The following is a 21,300-nucleotide window of genomic DNA, read 5'->3' as shown; positions in this document are numbered from 1 at the left end:
TTTGTACGCTTGACTTTTGGCTTCGAACTAATACATGCAAACAAGATGCGGGACAATGACGTACGGAACTCTCTCTGCGACTCACGCAGTGATATTAAGTTTGTTCAGCCCGGAGATCTAGCGTCAACGCTAATTCATGCTACGATTAATCATAAAACGCTCACAAGCCAGCTTAGTAGATATAAACATTCGTCAAAATCACTGAAGTCTAATCGCTGTCAAGAGCCTAAAATGTATGAGCCTAAATAAGGTACAACGATACGTAGAAAGACTGATAAGCTAGCTACCAGAAAGAAAGGCTTAGGTTGATGTTGATCTATGCTATTTTAGTTGCAAAATTCATGCATCCTTCTACTCTCGCATTTAGAGTCATTGGGTTGTCAGAAAACCTGATTGTGTAGGTATGAATAATAGCCTGCTGCACTGTAGAAGCAAATGTGTTGCTCCAGATGAAGGACAGATCTAACCTGTCTTATGAAGGACCCGTTTTCTCTTTTTTATTCTTTCATCTCGAGTCGCTATTCTATTATTAATCTATTTGATACAGTTTTATATCAATGCCAGGCCACTGAATTCGCGAATGCGAAAAAAAACCCAACCCATTATTTTTTATTTTTACAATTTATTCGTTTTATTGATACGTAATTTAAGGTGAACTCTGGGCAAACCTAAATGCTCTTACTCCAGGCTCTAGGTATCAGTTACAGCTGGCCCGGTACCTACCTTATTTAAGTAGCGTTTTTTACATACGCTGAATGGAGTCAACTAGCTGTTAGTATTAGTCTAGTTACTTTCTTTTCCCTTTTTCCAGAATTATAGTCTCGTCTTATAACGAAATGCATGAGCGAAAATAACATACTTCCTTTTAAAAAAAAAAAAACATTTTTAATGCGTTTTAGTCGATCTGCACTTGTCTTAAAATAATATTTACTGAATCGACCTATTTTCATCTCGGATTTGGTTAAGGCAAGCAGGTGACGGCCGCTGGAGTTACCTGCGACATCAATTACAACCATGGACGATCATTCCAGGTATTGGTCTAAAAAGCCGTTAATAAGCATTCAGCCTTACATTTGTCTTGTGTGTTAAAATAACGCAGCAAACTACCTGACCGTACGTTGAATGCGATGGGATATGAAAATTCCAGGGAAAAACGATAACGAACAAGAGTTCTAGATGATATTGCTGTTGCTCAGAGGTAGACTTCAAGCAGGTTGGGTCTGACCGACGGAAACACTATAAAGGCCTTGCGCGATCGTCGAACGAGAATCAGTCATAGCTAAACTAGCTCTCAAGACGACGTTTTTTTCCTGAATCAGAGACCACTTCGTTCTGTTTATAAGACAGAAACAACAGGAGGATAATAACCTTCCGGCAAAGTGCATCTAAGTACATACAAAAGTAGCACCTTGTTCGTTGCTATAAATATCTTCTGAAGCTATCTTCCGTTAGTTGGTTAATTTTATAATTATAATCAACTACAACAAAATTCGATACATTTAGAAAGCTGTATCATGTCTAACTGCGTTAATGCTATCTATCTATCTACAAAGCTATTCGGTCCCAAAGAGGCCTAGATCTTATTATAAATGTTGTACCTATGCGTTTATGCTTTATGGAGCACAGAAAAACTTCCATAATAAAATATGTAATGGATGATACAGTACAGAGTATACCTCTACAGGAAACTGTTTAGGCCATATATATACATGCTGGTTGCTAAATGAAAAGCTATATATATAACAATATTCCAGAGCCAGAAAATGGCAGAAAATTCGTGAGACAAAGGCAAAACAAACATTTTGTTTTGCTATTTCAGGAAGGCAAGATAATCGGTTTAGGAACAAATGTCTAAACCTTTCGCAGTAACACGACCCTTATCAAGTGAGATTTGACAGGCGTACGGCTTTCACTGAGCGGAAAGGCAGTCGTCGGAATGGCTAAATGCTTGCAAGTTAGGTTAGGTTAGGTTAGGTTAGGTTAGGCTAGCTTAGGTTAGATAATTTTGCTGATAAATTAGCAAAATCGAAAGTCGATAAGGCTCACTTTGCTATAAGATTGCTCGGATCTATTATTTAGTATTCAATTGTTTTACTAGTTTGAGAAATTCCGTATAGAAGGGTCCTAACAGGACCCTTGAAGTGTGATAGAGATTGATTTCTTTCCGATAACGTAAGGTTGACCGCTGGCTGTGATCCGTCCTAGCCATTTCTTGTTTTGAGCACCAATGAAAATGTATAAAACTACTTTCATATTAGTGCAGTAAAAAAGTAACTGACGTATAGTTGAAGCTGTTACAAGCCTCCACACCCTTTCCTAGTCCAGTGGGGTGGCGTAGTAATGAATCATTGCTTCCTAGAAAATGACTATCTCACAGGAAATGCCTGACCTGTATGTTGCTATTAAATAGCTACGCGGGCCTGCTGCGATCCGAAAATGGATAATTTCCAATGACAGAACGGAATTAATTCTGTGATTTTTTGACTGAAAAAAACCGCCATTCAACGCTTAACGTAACTAATTGGAAATAATAGGTGGATCAGCTTCCGGATCAATTTTCGGTAAGTTTGAGGCGGATGAAACTAATCAAGGTATCCATAGACAAGGTTTCGGACGACCAAGGACACCAGCGAGCTTTACTTGCCGAGAACGGATAATGGAAAGTTATAGCGGAACAAGGGAAAAATATGTGAAGCTCCTCAATCACGAGCATGGCATCAGCAAACCAAGTTTAAGAGGTTACAAGTAAAAAATTGCTTTTTGCAAATTAACTGAGGCCGTCAAGCTACATTTAAATTAGGTAGCACAATTAGTCAAGACATTTCGCTCACTGGGCAACTTTTAATCTACAGGTTGAACGAAAAGGTCTCCCTGTTCATCTGTCGGATCTGATGCCAATCGACCTTTTTGTGCGGATAAATTAAGGACAAGGTTTACAACAAAACACAAGCGACTGGAAGAAATAAAAGTAAAAACGTGCCATAACATCATGCGTCATCAGCTTACCGTTATCGGCAATGTCTTGACATTGCAGATATTCTTCAGCTGACTGCTAGACAGATGGGCCCTACCAATCAAAATAACTCAGTTGTTGTGAAGGTCAGTTGTTGTTTATTGCGTTCTTCGCTTCTCGAAGATAAATCATTATGCAGGATTTGACAGCATTATAGGAACCAGAAAGGGATCTTTTGTCCTCAATGTAAATGCGTACCAGTTGCCAATTGCTAATATTTCTAAGACTAAACATATTACTACCAGCCTCAGCTGCGGTACCCTTAGAGCCTTTACCCTTAGAGTTTTAACTGTACAGTGCACCTTTAAAAAGCTAATGTTTCATCAGATGTCCTGGCGGGTTTTTTTTTTCAACGAAACACTGTTATATGAAAAATATCATAGATAGGTTTATATGTTAACACGGAAACTTCTGTTTAGTTTCAGAAATGGTGATATCGAACAGCAGATACAACGCCATATAAAATTCACGACTGTTTTATAAATGTTTAAATTTCATTTCTATGAAATTATTCTACACGCAGGTAGTCTCTACTAGCCTAATCTAGGCAAGATCTAATTCGAGACATATTAAACAGCGTTTTTCTTCCAAGTATCATCGTACTAGAGGAGCTCTGAATCCGTCGTTTTTTCAAATTTTAGTGAAAAACACGAAATCTATTCTTAGTAGAAGAATGCCAAAAAGTGTCTTCACAACTTAAATGATCATAACTTCAGTTTCATAATGAATATAAAGAGTCTAGATAAGATGCATAACCTTTTCTCCTACCGTAGATTTATTATCGTTCTGCTCAATATATTGCTGATAGCAAGAAACTATTCATTTACGAATTTCAATTGCGGTGCATTTTGGTCGACTAAGGCCCTCAAATTTTCAAGTGAAGCTAGCTTTCTTTGTCGTTGATTTTATTTTCAAGGTATCTTGTTGGAAAAAAAAAGGCCTAGTGAAATCAGGTCTGGGGAGCGGGCAGACTATCCGTTTTTGAAGATGTGCACTCTCATGAAGATATACTCTTAAATAACGATAATAGTGCGCAAGTGCTCCGCACTGTCGAAGATAAAATTCGCCATCTTCACGTAAAGTTCCCGTAAGAGCCTAGTAGAATAGATTGTTGCAGTAAATGAAATTAGTTGTCACCAATCACAGTATTGTAAAAAAAGAGCAGTACGATTAATTCTTTATTTGGATTGTGGCATCATATAGTAACTGCTGTAATAACATAATATATATGTATATAAGTAAAAAATTTAAATCATTACTAATTGCCCAGTAAGGGCAATTATGTTAACGCTCAATTTTTTTTTCCGAAAACTATGCATACTGTTTTTTTTTCAAGTTATTGACGACATTATTTTTTGGGTCCAGATAATTTTTAGGGACAGCATTTATCATTTGTAAGATATAATTTCTCTACCTATAACGTCTTAAAATACGACAAGTACTTGATCTGCTGATGGCAAGTTCGTAACTTGATTTTCCTATAGATTTTTGGGATACTTTCGTACTTTTAGGTTTATCGGTCGATGTTTTTGGTCTTCCGGAACAATGTCCATCAACAATTTGTACAATTCTATCCGTTTTAAACTAACTTTTTATCCCATTAATTGAAAGTCGCATAGGTTTGGAACTGACTGTAGCATTTCTTTGTACTCCTGCTACATTTTCATACTTCCAATAACATCTTAAATTTAGCTTTTGATTCAAAAAGCTAATGTTTTTAGTTTATCATTCCCACATAATTATGCCCTAAATGACAAGGCAGTTATGGCCCGTTAAACAGCATATACATTTTTCGGCACCTGCATATATGTATGTATATATATATATATATATATATATATATGCATACTCTAACAAAGTATTGTATCATTACGCTCAGGTAAAATTACTCTTCGTCACCAATTGTCGACTATATTTACCCGAAGGGTACCTACATACGACACAAAAGCCATGTTTATTGAAACTTTTCGAAACGTTGATTTGTCAACTTTAAAGCCCATCCCAGGGTTTGTTTTCACTAACAGTGGCAAAGCGACAGAGGCGACTCGCATGGCTCGTGACGGGATCATGAAAGCAAGAACATCCATGTCGGTACCTGTTAGTTTTTCTAGCTTCTTCAATAACTCCTCGTTTTCCCCGAGATAAAATCGAATGCTGTTCCTTTTGTTATGACAGCTGCTTCTTCGATAATCAATCCTTTGTTTAACTATGCTCAAATCACAGAGCTGCCAATAACCTGCTCCAAACGATAACGGTCCGACGGGACGTTTCTTAACTTCTTTTCGAGGTTCATTCTACTCAGTTTAGCCATTGCATTTCCGTTTAACAAGTTCCTGTCCTTTCTTGAGCCATGAAGTTGTAACCTTTGCCCATGTTATTGTCTACCACGTAACCATCTTGTTCTATTAGTGCAGGAATCATTTATTTTACTATTCCGATGAAGCTATTAAAGGAGACACCGAAACGACCCCTTTTAGACGCCCTGTCTTTGGTAGGACTTTGGCTCAGAGGACGGCACTGAGCCTTCGCGTTCTCATTCTATAGACACGTACGGCATATGCGAGTGAAAGAGGTTACCAGTCGCAGTTAATTAGGTACATCTTTTTCCAAGAAAGACAAGGCGAACATAAAAAAAGGCTCGTTAACTAGTAAGGAACGGTGCATTTTGCTAATAGAGTGAATTTGGAACTGTATCGGCCTGTTGGCAACAAAGCTTCTACTTGTCTCTTCGGTAGAAGCCCTTTAGGCACAATAACGATACTAGTAGACGAGCACAAAGGCTTTTAAAACGTTTTCCACTATCAAACTACTGTGAACTCTTTTTGGAATTGACTTGAAGCACTGAGACTTGGACATCAAGTTCTGCTAATGGAGACGTGAAAGTGCAAATTATCAACAGTCAGGGCTGAAAGATAAGTCGACTGAAGAAGCTCAAAGCTACCAACACTATCCTGCTGTGGCTGAAGTAGAATGAGATCATCCCAGTCAATTAGGTAACAAAATAAGGTAGTGCATAGGAAGTTAATAGTAATGCTCCGTAACAATCCGTCTCATACTACTAAACGAAGCAATGAACGATTAGAAAATGGAATCAAGAATAAGCAGACCACTTTGTTTCGATATAACCCAATGAGGAAACAGAGCCTGTCGTAACAACAATAAGCTACATTTTAATGGTCAAAATTGAACCAGTTAAGCTTCAAATAATGGCCGTCAGACTCTACCCATATTCTTAGGACTGTAGGTTTTAAACGCTATTAACTTTATGTAATACTAAAAAAGGACACTGTCGCTGTTACTAAAGGTTCAAATATAGTAAGTTAAAACTTATGGCCCTTTTAAACAATTCAAACTGAAAAGATATATTAATCTGGCGATTAGAAGGTCGTTTGCCCCACACGGGTTGTTAACAACAACTGTAAGGGGAACTTGAAAACGCCTTTGAGTTTGGAAATTCGACGATGATCGAGAAAGCCTGTTTTACAGCTACGTGAATAAACGTAGAGGGTGTAACAATGTAGACTAGTTTAAGGCAGGTATTGGGGAGGGTTGCATGCGACAATAGCTATACGGGCCGTTCCCATTTTTCAGCAAGGAAACGTTCATCTAAAGTATTAATATTGGATTTCGAGTATTTTCGAAGAAGATACGCATGCGTTTAGGGCAGTTTATCGAGATATTTGTTATTTTATTGTTACGATTATCGAACGTTTGTTAAACAACGAAACAAACGAAGATTTTTTTTTTGTCTACCACAATTGCAATACTTCGAAAGCTATGTTTTCAAAAGCAGACTGAACGCCACTTACGTTTGATTAGAACCATTGAAATGAGTTAGATCACATGATCTGTCCGAAGATCACTGCATATAAAGCTTATATGAAGATGTCATCAATGCTAATTCTATAAAGAAATAGAATTGAATGTCGTCAGACTACAACTTAGCTTAATACGAATGCATATATACGTCAAGTTACACAAAGATGTCGTGTTTACCACAGGTGATTATTTTTTTTTTTGTTATTATTATTATTGTTTATATGTGTTTTTGAAATCTTGACGGCCTTATTAGCATAAAACGTGATTGAAAATATATGCACCACACTGTAGATAATCGCGATTATGTATCAAAGTATTAAAATCATTCCTAACCACAATTGTTATACAGAGCTCACTGTCACGAAAGCATAAGCCTAACTTGAATTAACTCACCGTCCTTTCTGCAGAATCAATTTTATCACATTAGCACACAAACATAGAGGTTTAATTTTTCCTGTTTCGTAGTGCCGGGGCTTTCAGCGATAGCATTAGGTACATTTTGCCTCATACAACTCTAGCCTCCCTCACGTTAAAATCGATCCCCACGTATACGCGACTATAGTTCAAATTTAAATAAAAATAAAATGCTACTCAAAGATATCTTTCTCTCATACATATTGCTTCAACTTGTTCAGTGCCGTCTTATACCATCTGAACCTTCTATTGTCATACTTTATAAACGCATGAAATAGATTAAGTCAATGCGTTGATGTAATGATCTAAGCGTTTTAAAAAAAATCCAGTTTTAGGTTAAATTAAAGTATTCGTTAGGTTATTTCAGATATGCCAGCTGTGAAGATATACGATATTTCAAGGTCAATACTTTTCAAAAACTTAACAGACAATTTTGGTTATATATTTGGCCATTTATATGGTCACAACTTATTTACCAAGATTACACGTATTTTACGTACAGCTCAAGTTTTAAGCCATATAAGGCTCTTTGTGTAGAGTCTTCAGCAATATACAATCTTAGTACTTTCTGAATTACTCTATTTTCTAATACAGACGCTTTAGCTACTCCAGAATGGCGCCATGGGGCTCACGCACCTTGTAGACACAGCGGTTGACATAATCCTACTACGGCAAACGTCCAGCCCGAAAAAGCAAAACCTCTTAGGAAGAACAATATTGGCTGGCCGATTTTACTGAGTATAACACCGGCGGCGTAACATTTAAACTACAGTTTGTGCGCGACGTAGACGAACTTGCGCCCATCGCAGTACTTTTCTACGTGTCCATGACAACTAACTGTAATCTTCAACTCAATTCTAACACCTTCTACTCGAAACAATCACAACGACAGCCATTTGTCCACTGATATGAAATATGGGGCTCCGTTTCTACAAAGCTGTCTAGCAAGACATTACTACTATTCGAATAATCAAGCCCTGTAAACTAGGCCATCGTAAAATTTTAACGAGCCGGCTGTGCAGGAAGACTCATTGCTGGAAACGTCCTGAATAGGAGTTTTCAATATTGCGCGCCAAATGCTTGAAGAAGGGTCAGGGACATAATAGAATTTCGGTTTTTATATTACTAGAGTGAAAATTATGTTGAAAATTTGAATTTACTTAACTGCGTATTACCCTGACAAACCCTTCACAGTGAGTTATGCTTGATTTTTGCACCATATAGGTTCCACGTTTTATGTACTCTACGTTACCTGTAGCTAAAGAAAAATTAGGCAAAAAACAATTTCATATTACCATTATATCTTCAGGGGGTCTGATTGTTGTGGAGAATGCAACAGAGTCGTAACGCTCTGATGATATACAAGCATTCACTTTTGGACATACGGTAAAAGGGTCCCTCTGCGTAAGCATGTTTATTGTACCAATATCATTCCGTAGCGCGCAGTTTAAAATTTAGTCCGATCCTCGTCGTCTAGTATCTAACTTGAAACATCATGGCTATATCTGTGACAATATAGAACATGAATTCGCGTATATTATTCTGACACGTATGGTGGTCCACCCATAGATATCGTTTGAATATATGAGCCTTGAGCTTCTTCTACGTGTCCGGGCTATCCACCACGGATTCGAACTAGTATTGAGTAGGAGTTCAATTATCAACCTGACACAAGCCCGAGCAGGCGCTGATGCGGCTGGCCGCAGATACCTTCCGCTGTAAAAAAAAATAGTAGGTTTGGCGGTAACGTAACTCCCAAGACGCCCCTTGTCCGTAGCATAACGGCTTGGCCGACCACATTATCCTTAAAATAAGAAGCCATCTCGGCAACTTGGCCTCATTATCCTTTCGGTGTCACTACTACCGGTACAAAATCGATTGTCCTGCTCTGTATCTGGCCGTTATATATTGCAACAATGACGGAAATACCTATTAATTATTATATTACCCGGACTACGTTTCGATCGTCAGGCATTTTAGCAGTCAGCCGGCCCCCACTACGAAGCGAACTCTGTCTATACTCGGGTTTGAATTTAGACTATAACGGGTTGTTAGGATTAGCATGCACATGTGTTACCTACTAAACTATTTCAGGGACAATTATTCGTACCTGCCGCAATACAAACTGACTCCATAAAATACACAGACTTATAAAAAAAATATGTATGATTAGCTTGAAGGGTTATATGTTCACAGCAGCCGAATCATGTATTTTGTGACTTTTTTTTTTTCGTTTTTGTAAATTCACGACGATCAGAGTTCGTAGGCCCTAGCTGTGCTCCAGAACGGTATTTATTAAACCGAAATATATCTAAAAAGAAATAGGCTGGAAGAGATGCACCTCTCATCGTGAACGAATTCAACTGTATGTTTGTCATGATGTTTTTAAACTCACATCGTTACTTTTTTTTAGCAGATCACCGTTGACTTCATACTACGAGTCAAGATTTTCACCTTTACAAAGGCTTAGTTATGAAACTGTGACTCTCGTCATTAATACACATATTGCTATGCAATTCGTGTCTCTTTTTTTTACGTTTACTTAATTTTTTTTAAACCTTTTCCTTACATATTTGCAATAACTCCGAAAGGCGTTGCCTACAACCAATGCGCATATTTGCAGAGATGAAAACGTGTTGTAATAGAAAGAAATATGTTATTTATTTTTTTTTTGCTAAAATAACGGTGATCGTTGTTTGTAATCGGTCACAGATCGACGGGGAGTTGTGCGTTAACCAGAGTATTTAGCTGTGAACAGTGTTCCTCGTTACGTGAGTACGGGACACATGTTCGCTGCAGGATTGAGCCAGTAAATCGCGTGCACTCTAATTGATCTCCAAAATTTGCAAAATGAGTAAATAAATTAATAATACTTAATAAACGTTAATTGCAATGTATGCTTACGGCACGTCCAAGAGGAAAGCATGGTACACTCCCCCCAGCCGATACTTTTGTGCTGTTTTGCGTGCCACTTTGTGTATGCTAATGTCGGCTGTGTACATACGAAGATGAAAGAGCGTTTTTTGGTAATCCATTTTCAAAGATAACACTCTTTGGGGGTATACATTTATTGGCACATGAGCTAAAAATAACACAAACTATTATTTACATTTTGCATTTGAAGTTAAAGCGGTTGTTCTGTCTGACGGTTGTTCGATTACTATATACTAGGTGGTGCCCCATCTCATCCCCCAGAGTGGAGTCTCTGGTACCAATTGTCGTTTGTCTCACAGCGTGAAACCGCCTCGCCCGCCATCGATCTCTCGACTACGTTGGTTAAGGAAGGTGCGAAGGCTGAGGAGTCGATTTTGACGGTGAAGCTGATTCTGGAGTTCCTCAGAACTCATATCCCCCACGTTGATAAGAAATATTCGCTGTTCTTATCAAGATGAGAGTATTTCATCGTAATGTGCGTAACTATGGGTAGATAATGTATTTCGTTCGTCGGAGACACCACAAGCTCAAAAAATTACATGAAGAAATTCCATTGTGCAGAAAAATGGGTGCATAGCTTTAGTTATACTTATCGATAAATTTTTTTTTCCGAGGCAAATTTTTTTTCTAACGATAAACTTGCACATGCGATTAGATGCTTTCTTCTTTATATACTACGGAGAGTAGCAATAAGAAGTTTACCAGTAAGATTCAATTAGTCCTAGTAGTAATTTAAAGCGAGTGGATTTTTGCTAGTTTTACGATAGAGAAAATAGTTTTCGCTCTGCTCCTCTGCTGCTCAAAAAACGTATTGTGATGCAAAATTTTACTGATTGTCCCTGATCTCTGCACTGCCACTGTTTCGCAAAGAAGACAGAAGGTGCGCGTAAACTTATCTTGAAATTAAATTGTGACGAATGAAACTTTAGTAAGCCGCTATTACTTGAAGACCACCGTATCACGTCGGCCCCTCTGTAGTAAGCTTCCCCAAACGAGGATATGATGCTCATAACTGCGAAGCGAAGGGGAGTTGCCTATCGTTAGAGATGGATATTATCTATCGTACTAATGTAGGCACTGCCCGTCAACTAGGACAGCAAAGGAATATTGAGTATTTGAATACAATAGATCATTGATGTATTGCCGTTGCTTCAAATAACACGCAATGATCCGGAGTGGCGAAACGCAGCAGAACCATTAACTTGGTAACTTCACAAATACATATTTCAGACTAGCACCTATAATGCTTAAGAAAAAAAAGGGGTTTCTTCTACGAAGTGGATAAATGAGCGGAACAATGTTAGTATGCAACGGTGCGTAGCCGCTGTTGTGTAGAGACACGTAAAGCGAGCCTATATTTTCAAATGGTCTAACACGAATCTTAGTGGCGTGCTTTTATCATAAGTAGACCATCAAGTTGTACTCGACAATATTCGACGTGTTTACAAGTTCAAATAGTTAGGTGGACTAGAAGTAAGCCTTTTTAAGACTATGCCAGTTACTACGAGAGTGATGTTTTCCTTAACTGAATAAAAATCAGATCTATAAAATCCTCCCACTGACACCCGTTGAAAATGGAAAACACGGACGATGTCCGTACGGGGGCGACTACACAGTTTTCGTGAATGGGGTCATTCATTTCTCTCACTTATTTAGCAGTTTGACGGATGAAGCAAGGGTGCCTCGCCTCTAGGGCAAATATAGAGCAGCCAACTTAAAGCATTTCCGAACCACCGATCAATCGATAGAACAACGCGATATGACTGGTAAAAGCAATAGAAAGAAATGACGAAGCTAGAAATATGTTGTCCAAGTTGGTGCAATAAAAAAAAGTAACTAATCGATTGACATGGTAAAAAAAATAGATAGAGGTGTACTATGTCACTTGAGAATTACTTTAGATAGCTCCACGCAGGTCTTTGCAATTACCACAATCGTTATAGAGGTAAAATATAACTGTACTTTATTGCTAAAGCTGCATAATTAAGGGGCCTCCTTGTAGTGTAGTTTCGGTAAAACGGGTTTGGTTCTGTTGACCATGAGACCTTTTCTTGAGGCTTAGTCTGCAGCAATTAGAGGTAGATTATAGTGAGCATTCAACAGAACAGACGAGAAAAAATGACACGCTTTCCACCGTGTTGGGTTGTTAATAGATTGGCTCGTATCTTTTGTGCGTACGCCGGACATTGCGAGTACTTTCAAGCGAAAGTTAGTACTGCTTCTGTTACTTCTTACTTTGCGCAACAATGTTCGTATTTGGGGTGATGTCGGGCTGGTGTGGCCGTAGGTAGGTCTTGGCGTTGCCGTCGCTCAATAAATAGCCAGCTACTGCTGCGAACGGTTAGTATCGATATTTTCGAAGAAGTCGTCGGCGAACTCTTCTCCTCCTAGATCTCTTGTTAACCCCCCAAGCTTCGACACTGATCGACGACTTGTGGTCGGTAACCCCCGACAGCCGTAAACTATTTATTTGCTCTCAGACCTTTTTCTTTCTCTCTCTCTGTTCCGCTAGCAGTTAAAGAGGACAGGTCCATTCGTATCAGGTCGCATTGGTCACTCCCTTTCGGGATAAAGAACTCTCGTTTTGCTCACCCCCTCTTAAAAATTAAATTCCTTGATAATTATCGTATGCGATCGATCTGTTTCGACGCGGCAAACGAAGGCAGTTTTCTTCACGGCCCGTACGTGCATAGAAGTCGCGTATGGACACAGCTACGGCATCAACAACGGTGACGACATCCACAACGAAAACATTTGCGAACTTCATTGTGGGTATCTGTGTAGATGTGTGTGTGGGTGCATGTGCGTGCGAGTACTGCCATGTGCAATCTCAAACATGTGATGATAGAACGCCTCTGGATGAGCGTGGTGGCGACGGTCGTGTTGACTATGCTGGTGCACCATACAGAAGTTCTATTTGTATGTGTTCAGGCCGAGAGCGCTGAACGAAGCTATGAGTAGCTACAACATACAATATAGGTACGTCCTCTGGCTACACTTTGTAAAAACTACCGTTTCTTCAAAAGATTTACTGGGTATGCGTGTACAGTCAGTCTGCAGTATAGCGGTATCTGCTATCTTACGCCGTCTAGATCTTTCTCTAGACTTTGTGTGTATACGTTAGGCTACGACAGGAGGACTAGCTATGAAAAGAGAAAAAGAAAGAAAGAATAGCTTGCTGGATAGCCATAGAGCCCCCGCAGTAGAGTGTGGCCTGCTGCTTGTGATGGGAGGACGCTCGCGGTATGGCGGATGGCCGTCGTCTCCTCTCCCAGAGTGTTTCTGTTGACGGCGAACGAAATAGCTCAGTCCTTCTGCAATCGTCACCGCAGTCACAATCGGAGGCGGTGCAATAGAAGAAAGGTCATTTGGAGGAGCTGTACCGTGCCAAGGGTTTGATTGAATTCGTGAACTACACACGAATGAGTTAGCTGTAGTAGGGAAAGAAGTTATTCTAACTGTGTTCCGTTAAAAAAGCGTCGACGCTCACCTCGCCGTGGATATTCTTTCCACAGTAAGTATATTGATTAGTGCTACGATTATCTCAGTAAACTGTCACAAACAACACCCTTCTGAACGTTTCGAAGACTTCCGCGCTTCAGCTTAACGTCACAACAATTACTGTTATTATGCAAATACAAAAAATTGGGCTAAAGAGTACAGATGCTTCGGATAAAATTTATAATGATTTGTAAACCTTGTCAAGCCGTTCAGTATGAAGCAAACCGTCCCGTAGGCAGACTCGGGTGCTGGCAACCTAATCGGATATTTACAGCGTTTATGGCTGTTGTTAACCATAATAGACGTCAGGGAGATACTCGGATCGAATAAATTTTCTCATTAACACCAAATGTCTGAAAAATTAAGATCGGCTGCGTGAGGAATCTCACTAATAACAACAATATTTCTATTGGATATTATTAAAAGGGTGTACAGATCAGTACTTCTGGGGGGGTCTCTTTAGATGCTCGCGTGATTATGCTACATGCTTGCTAGATTTAATCTTATACCATGACTAGTAAGTAAACAGAAATTTTTGCCTGAAGCGATACTTGGGTTCTGGAAAAAAGTACCTGATAAAAGTAGGACAATTTATCGACACTTGAAAACTTTGTGATTCAAAGTAATTTGATTAAATTGACTTTCTAACTAATCCCCCACCGGTTTAATACCTATTATAATATGCTGTTATAAAAATATCGTATTATAAACTTGTATATCTTATGATTGCATATCCATTTATAACGTATAGCATTAAAAGTAATTGTCATAGATATCTGCTTTCCGTCTCCATGTGTTGCAGTGACGTCATCTGCAACATGCCCTATTAAACTGTTCTCTCTTTTACATATTGATGGTGAAATTTGTCGTATGATCCGCAGTATTGGTTCACGTACATTCATAAATGGGAACGCTATAGGCATCGCGTTATTTGCTTCCGCAATTGTATATTGCTAAAGCAAGCTACTTGAAAGGGCCATCTTTGAAAAAGATAACAACTTTCCACTTTGTTGAGAGCGATCATAATTTTCTATAATTTAGGACATGGCCGAGTTGTACTTAGACAGATATCCGTCTTCTATGCCGAAGTCAGGCTGTACTTGCAGATGCTTGTATCGTACAGATTTCTTAAATTTAGTAGGTTTTTCCTCATTGAGCTACCGAATACTCGTTGTGTCCTTGTCGTCCAAGCTCTAAATAGCCTTCACCGTTCGCGTGAATTCATGTGATCTACTTAAAGAAAGTTCTCAAACATTTGCGGTAGCACACAGGTTCGACAGGCTTAACAGCTGTTGGCGTTATGATTTCAGTGAATTCCTAATTATCAGCCTTGCCTAGACAGCTGACTGGCGGATTCGTCAGCTTGAAATTTTGATCTTCAGCCTGCAACGTAGGATTTTTTTATTCCGGCCAAGTTTAATTAACGACGTCCATACTCACCACTCGCTATCAGTACCCTCAATGGCGGTTACCTATCTTCGCCAGCAACTATTGTACCATCTATGCTGAATTTTGAATTGTAAATATGATCAATATATCTGTGAATCTGCAAAAAATCTGCTTCCTAATATGACATTTACATTTTCTTGATACACTTCTCTCGGGAGGTTTCTTCCGAGTCGTGTTGTTTGGTGCAGCAACGGATATTAATCGTAGCAATTTCCGCTCTTTCTTTTTGTTAAGTGAAAGTTTTATCGTATGTTGATATAATGAATACTATTACGCGGGCAGAAACAAACAAAGTTTTTGCCTTATTTACGTTGGTTAGTTTCCCTGACTGATAGATGTCGGGGGGTCTGAGGCGCTTCTTATGGTCTGACGTTCAACGATTCTAGGCAAGGAATTGTGTAGTGGGGTGCTCACTTATAATGAGAAATCATTGTGACTTCATCCAGTTAATGCTTGAAAAAGCTAAGCAGTGAACTTGCTCTAATTAGCTTAGTGGCAGTTTGCTTTGAAAACGAGGCCGATTATTGTCGAGGCCTTCACGTATAAACTTAGTGCTTTATTGGGCTCTCGATTAGCATCTACTATAGGTCAGTTACACTCTAAAGCATTTACTCAGAGGGACGAACCCACGAACTTCGAAAATTTCTGGTCAGCGGGGAATGGTCTGTTATGAGAAAGATAAAAAGAATCTATTCAGCACTTTATAGAGAAGGCCAAGGTTTACATAATACAGCCGTTGAGATTGATTGTCACTGCAGAAGTTACTTTAGCCTCTGTATCTTATAGACTAAAGAACAGCTGTAATTATGAATCCACTTTTAAGATCCTGTTACAGACGCCTGGGGTATTACCGTATGACCCTTCAGGATGGGTGTTATACGAGCTCTAAGTAAGACTGTATGGACCACCAGTGATTTTGTGCGTTATTTAGCACATGTACAATGAAATATCTGCCTTTTCAAAAAGCGTCGAGATATCTGCGTGATAAAATCGTAGCCACTTAATGCGGAGCTAGCTAGGTTAACAAGGATCGTAACTGGTATTTTATAGGTCTTACAATAAGAAACCAGCATTTGAATGTTCTAAATAATGACACATATAGGGGTTAAAGACGAATTTTCTAGAGAAGCGAGAAACAGCTGTAACAATGTTTCGTGTCTTGTTCTCCAGAACCTCCTTGACTCCACCTGACGGTCATGACTGTTCATCAATTTAGCGTAATGTACTACCCCCGGCTGCTCAAGAGGCATACTTGCAGCTATTCGAAATATACTGTCTCTTTTGGTTATAGCTTTTGGCCTTGCATATACGACATGGCAAGACAATTATCATAGTTTTTTCTATATAAGCAATGTTCATTTGCCAGGATACAGAACACGACCCGTGAAGTACGCGAATGTAGCGTAACATAACAAAGATAGTTAAGCACGTAACAAATAAACTGCCTATACTGTCCCCTATATTTCCCTACTCTATACGAGGACGAGTTCTTAGCTAGCGCCGATACCTATATTATCTCTGGCTTATGTAATTACTGTTGAACCACAAGTTCACATTTGAAGGCGCATAAACGTTGGTAAAGACCTTGGCGCATAGAACTTGTTTCACCATTTAATACGGTCTTTACGATAGCCTTAGAGATTTCCTTTACGTAAGACCTACTGGTAAGGTAATTCGTGTAGCAACATAAATAGGTTTCGACGTATGAAAGTCGTACATAATCGTCACACTTACAATGCTAATTGCAGCTAATTATTCATCATCTATTAACTACCTCTTATTTTGTCTAGTTTCCGTTTATTTGTAGATTTTGCCTTTTCGTTTCTCTGTTCTTAAAGGTGCACGCAATGGCCTATGCTAGTTCGTATTACCGCCAGTCGACAGCAGGGTTTCTCATCGTGTTACTTATCAACCAAGCTGCCGCGGATCCAATAAGTGCGTACACATGCATCTATTTACCAGGTCGTGAGGCAACACGTACATACGTATGATGATTGGCATACATACTTTGCAACAATCCTTAAGCTTACTGTAATAGAGTCAAAATACGTTTCACGTATACTCCTGCTCGTTAGTGTCGTGTAGCTGTAGTCACAGACTATACACTACGGTATAGCAGTACGTACTAAAGTATGTGCCCTTGTGGTGTGCACGCGCATGTAGCTAGGCCATTTTCGCTAAAGCTTTCAAGTCTTGCAAAAAGTAACTTCGAATTATTACCCGCTAATGATGGTGGACGTATGTCGGAAGCTTCAATTTAACAACTGCATCCCAATCGATGTTCAGGAACTATACCAACGTTCCCCAAAATACCAAAGTTCAGGAACTATTCCCAACGTTCAGGAACTATAACAAGGTTTTGTAGTAATCGTCCCAACGATATTTACAGTGACCGGTATTATGCAAGTGGCAACAAAGGAAATGGTGCGAAACTGGATGCAGTCTCGCGCACGGAGGAGCCTCGCTGAGGAAATTTCGGCAACGGCCCGCTCACTCGGAGCTGAGTTCGCTGAAAGAACCGGTGGCATTCTAGCCGCCATTGCAGTTTCACCCTTCCTTTTGCCGCTGTGGCTTCCGCTTATGCTTCTCGGTGGGTTTTGTTTTTGATTTGTCAAAAATATAATTCAGGCATCGTGATTACCACGTTGCTTGCGTTAGAATTATCAATGCTTTAACTTATCCTGAGCAAATCTCGGTCGCATGTTCATCACTCATATGCTTTTTATGTATTCTAATCGCGGTCCCCTTAACAAAAAGGGACGAAAATATGATTTTAAATTAGAGAGCTTTGTAAATCTATTCGACCCATTGTTTATTAGTCGATACAATTTGAATCAGTGAAGGCAGCTGTGCACAATGGCCGCGCGTCTGAGTACCAATAAACTGATATTTTGGTTGATTTATTTACGACGTTTATTGCAGGGTCAGCATTTTTCATGACAACATTGGCACCGTCCATGATTCCAGCGTTTGTTCGTAGTATGACGCCGCTGCTCAACCAATTAACGCCAATGCTTTCGTCGTTTGGCTTTGATGAGGCAGCTCGGGCACTCGAGCCTCAACAACTGGCACGTTCACTCCAACCAGGTAGGTCCGATACTGTCTAGTACGATTAAACGGGTCCAAATCGGTTCCTTAGCTGAAAAGAAACAGTAAATACATGTGCATGTGCTACACCGCTGGTATCCTATTGGTGCCAATATGTTTTCCGGTATTTTTCGCAGGTGAACTCCTGGAACGTGGTCTCGACGTCCTGGATGTAAGAGACAGCGAATGTCGTCGTAAGATGTTCTGCGAGCTAGGATCGTATACTCTCGATAAGCAACCGGCCATGGCACGCTTCCTTGACCTCTTTTCTGAGACCGTCGGACGAATGTTTCCCTCGTACGCTGAATCGCTCGTGCGCGGAATTCGCGGAATTGATTGTGGGAAAATCTACGAACACTGCGGCGTATCGCCATTCGGCAAAGTGCTCAATTACTATTTTGTGTGAGGGCGTCACCTGGAACCTTTTTGTGGGAGAGATGTGCTGCGACCGAACTGGTCAGAGCGTAGAACAGACAGAGGACCACGCTGTTGTTTGTGACCGAACATGCCTGAGACTACGGCCGAATACCTAATTAGGATAGGCCAGACATAATCTCGGCAAACGAATCCGTAGCGACATCCTTGCTAGTCCTTCGTGTTGTACTTGCATCTAATTTTTGTAGTTACATTTTGTCCCGCCAGCGAGTTGGACCTGAAATAGCATTTTTCGCCCCCTGTCTGTTCAAACACCATACATCGTCGCCGTAACAATTATCCAGTTGACAGAGCTCAGCATCTTCGGTAAAGATAGAACTGCTAATATTTGGACAACAATAGCTTAAATGATGCATGTGAGCATAGAGAAAAGAAGCAGATATTGACAGAAATGGCCAGACAAAGAGATCAAGCGTTTGATAGCTATGTTCTATTGTGCAGCTTGAGATCGCCTTTTAACGATTACTAAATTCTACAGATTCTGCCATTGGATACTCAATTATAAGGCTGGGCCAGTAAATTGATGGAGGCTTGCCACACATTTTGCACGTTGCAGAAACAAGAGAAATTGTTTGACAATTTTTAAAAAATGTTTGCTACAGACGATATGTGCTTTTACAAAAACCTGATAGCTGACAAAAAGATGTAGTCTTACGTTTCTTGTGAAGTAGTTCGTAGGCATTTAGGCAGTCCCTTATTGGCTGTTGAAACCGAATTAAGTTTACTGACATATCTACGGAGGAAACGATACCGTAAAAGAGATGTGTATTATATATTGAAACAATGCAAAAATAACGAGTATACAATGTGTTAGAATCTATCGCTCGTAGATGCTGCAATTCAAAATGTCGAAACCGCGTCTGATATTGATGATTCATTGCTAAGGATTGTCAGTTTTCTTCGCGAGCCGATAATTGAGTTTGCAACAGCGCCAAACATGTGGGTACCTAACTGGCAACGGGTAATCATTCTACTAAATGACATCTGTTCATTTTACGATAATGTACCTTTTTGTCTCGGAGGCTTCTTTCTTCGCCTGCGTCTCCAAACTCAGCCTTTCATACGATGCAGAAATGTGCATAGACCCTTGTAAATAGAGACGAATATGTAAATAAACTCAATTGTTTGTCCTTTTTAAACAAAATTAAGATATTTGTTATCAAGTATTTAATGCCTATGCAATTAAAAAAACGGCGTTTCAGTTAGCAACATGAAAATTGGTTCTTTCTACAGTTGATCAAAGGTCGTAGAAACGATCCCTGATGTCCGTTTTTACTAATTGCCACTATTTTTTTTTTCGTGAAGTGACAATGCGCTGTGCTCCCACAGTTACCGCTATCTATTTGAGCGCTATGACTCTACGTTTTGGCGGTTTAGGAACATTCAAAGTTCCGGGAAGTTTCGAAACTACATCACATAGGTTACGCATCGCCTCCCGTCAAACGAAAGCAAGTTTCTTTCAGTACAGGTACACACGTTTCAAAAACGGTGCCGATGAGAAAATCCTATAGTAAACATCATATCTAATAGAAATGTTATTTAACAATGGCACCTAAAACATACGGCATGACGTACTACAACACAGTGACTAGCCCCCCTGAGGTATCAGCTAGTGCTACTGTTGTTCAGGGTTGCTGGCCCGAAGGTTACGTGGTTCATACCAAGCATTAATTTACTATTCTCGTAAGGGGCGCCTCTGAAACGCCTGAAATCTATATTTATCGAGCGCATGATATCAATGCTGTCTTATGCTGTCTTATGACGCAGTTTATGTAGTAAAATTTCTTAGCCTTGGTGGTTATTCTTCCATTGAACCGGTGGCCCAACAATTCAGTTGTCACGTTCTAAAGCTTTTCTAAGGCGTCTGTAGCACCGAAATAGGAGCTAGGCGCTGGGTAGCCGCTGAATCTTCGAAACAGTAGGTAGTAAGGGTAAAAGTTAAATTTCTTATTCTGTAAAGCCAGATCGGGCCAATTCGGCCCACTGTGCTCGTGATTTCGCTCAAACCTTGTAACCGTGTTTTAAGCTCGGTTTGCGGTATAGCAAGTTGCGAACGACATTCGCACCCACTTAGATACAGAAGGATCAATGCCACGTCTATTTTCCAACCGCGCACTCTACCAGTTAACATAAAGACATCCTAATCAGCTCCACTTAATCCCGCTCCATTTTACCCCATCTATGTAGCAACACTCCATCCTACTGTGCATACGTTACAATAAAATTACGTACCATGACGACCGTCATCGTCACCCCACCGCCTTCTGATGCCTGTTATACGGCATCGGTGCTCACGGTATTCTACTATCAGCAGCGGTCCACAGGCGTACTTTGATACAAATGATGGCACAATTGTCCGATATGTAGAAAGGGCATTGTTTTGAAACGGAAATCTTAAGCTCGAATTTTATAATGTAAAAAGCGCTTGTATCCAGGATAAACAGTATGCGCTACTAGATAATTTGCACAACACTGTCAAGCATCATTCTAATCTAAAGTTAGCCATAAACAGTCATAAGGGAAGCGCTCGGGTCTATGGTTTGCATGGTTATAATATATGTAGCTATATGCGCAGAACGCTATTAAGGGAGCACGAACGAGCGTTTGGCTAAGCAGTATTATAATACATACTTATATAGAACTGACGA

The 21,300-nt window shown here is 39.8% G+C and overlaps 2 protein-coding genes across 8 annotated transcripts in view; one reads left to right on the top strand and one right to left on the bottom strand.

Annotated features, from left to right (window-relative positions):
* Window positions 1-8,178, bottom strand: part of LOC111251503 (cationic amino acid transporter 4-like) — a 48,814-nt gene extending 40,636 nt beyond the window's left edge. For 3 of the 5 annotated variants that reach the window (XR_002673819.2, XM_022808138.2, XM_022808137.2), the window contains exon 1: window positions 7,883-8,177. Coding sequence is in view for 4 of the 5 variants with exons in the window: in XM_022808138.2 (XP_022663873.1) it covers window positions 7,883-7,905 (23 nt within the window). In the remaining variant the exon portion in view is untranslated. Of the gene's footprint in view, window positions 1-7,882 lie in introns of all 5 variants that reach the window. The other 2 variants (XM_086991770.1, XM_086991771.1) reach the window with 1 other exon arrangement.
* A 4,962-nt stretch (window positions 8,179-13,140) lies between these two features.
* On the top strand, window positions 13,141-19,800 carry LOC111251258 (uncharacterized). 3 transcript variants are annotated; one of them, XM_086990664.1, is made up of 5 exons: window positions 13,141-13,159; window positions 16,969-17,065; window positions 17,520-17,720; window positions 18,053-18,217; window positions 18,355-19,800. In XM_086990664.1, the coding sequence occupies exons 2-5, from the start codon at window positions 16,978-16,980 to the stop codon at window positions 18,621-18,623; spliced, it is 723 nt and encodes a 240-aa protein (XP_086846790.1). In that variant the 5' UTR covers window positions 13,141-13,159; window positions 16,969-16,977; the 3' UTR covers window positions 18,624-19,800. The 3 variants fall into 3 exon arrangements, with proteins under 3 accessions (XP_086846790.1, XP_086846789.1, XP_022663408.1); XM_086990663.1 differs by lacking the exon at window positions 13,141-13,159 and adding an exon at window positions 13,179-13,694 and having other exon boundaries at window positions 16,969-17,092; XM_022807673.2 differs by lacking the exon at window positions 13,141-13,159 and adding an exon at window positions 13,184-13,694.
* Window positions 19,801-21,300: the final 1,500 nt, after the last annotated feature.

The sequence above is a fragment of the Varroa destructor genome, unplaced genomic scaffold (genome assembly GCF_002443255.2).
Source record: "Varroa destructor unplaced genomic scaffold, Vdes_3.0 BEIS01000005.1, whole genome shotgun sequence".
Lineage (NCBI taxonomy): Eukaryota > Metazoa > Arthropoda > Arachnida > Mesostigmata > Varroidae > Varroa > Varroa destructor.
Note: the sequence above shows the minus strand (reverse complement) of the source record. Positions and strands in the feature narration are given on the sequence as shown.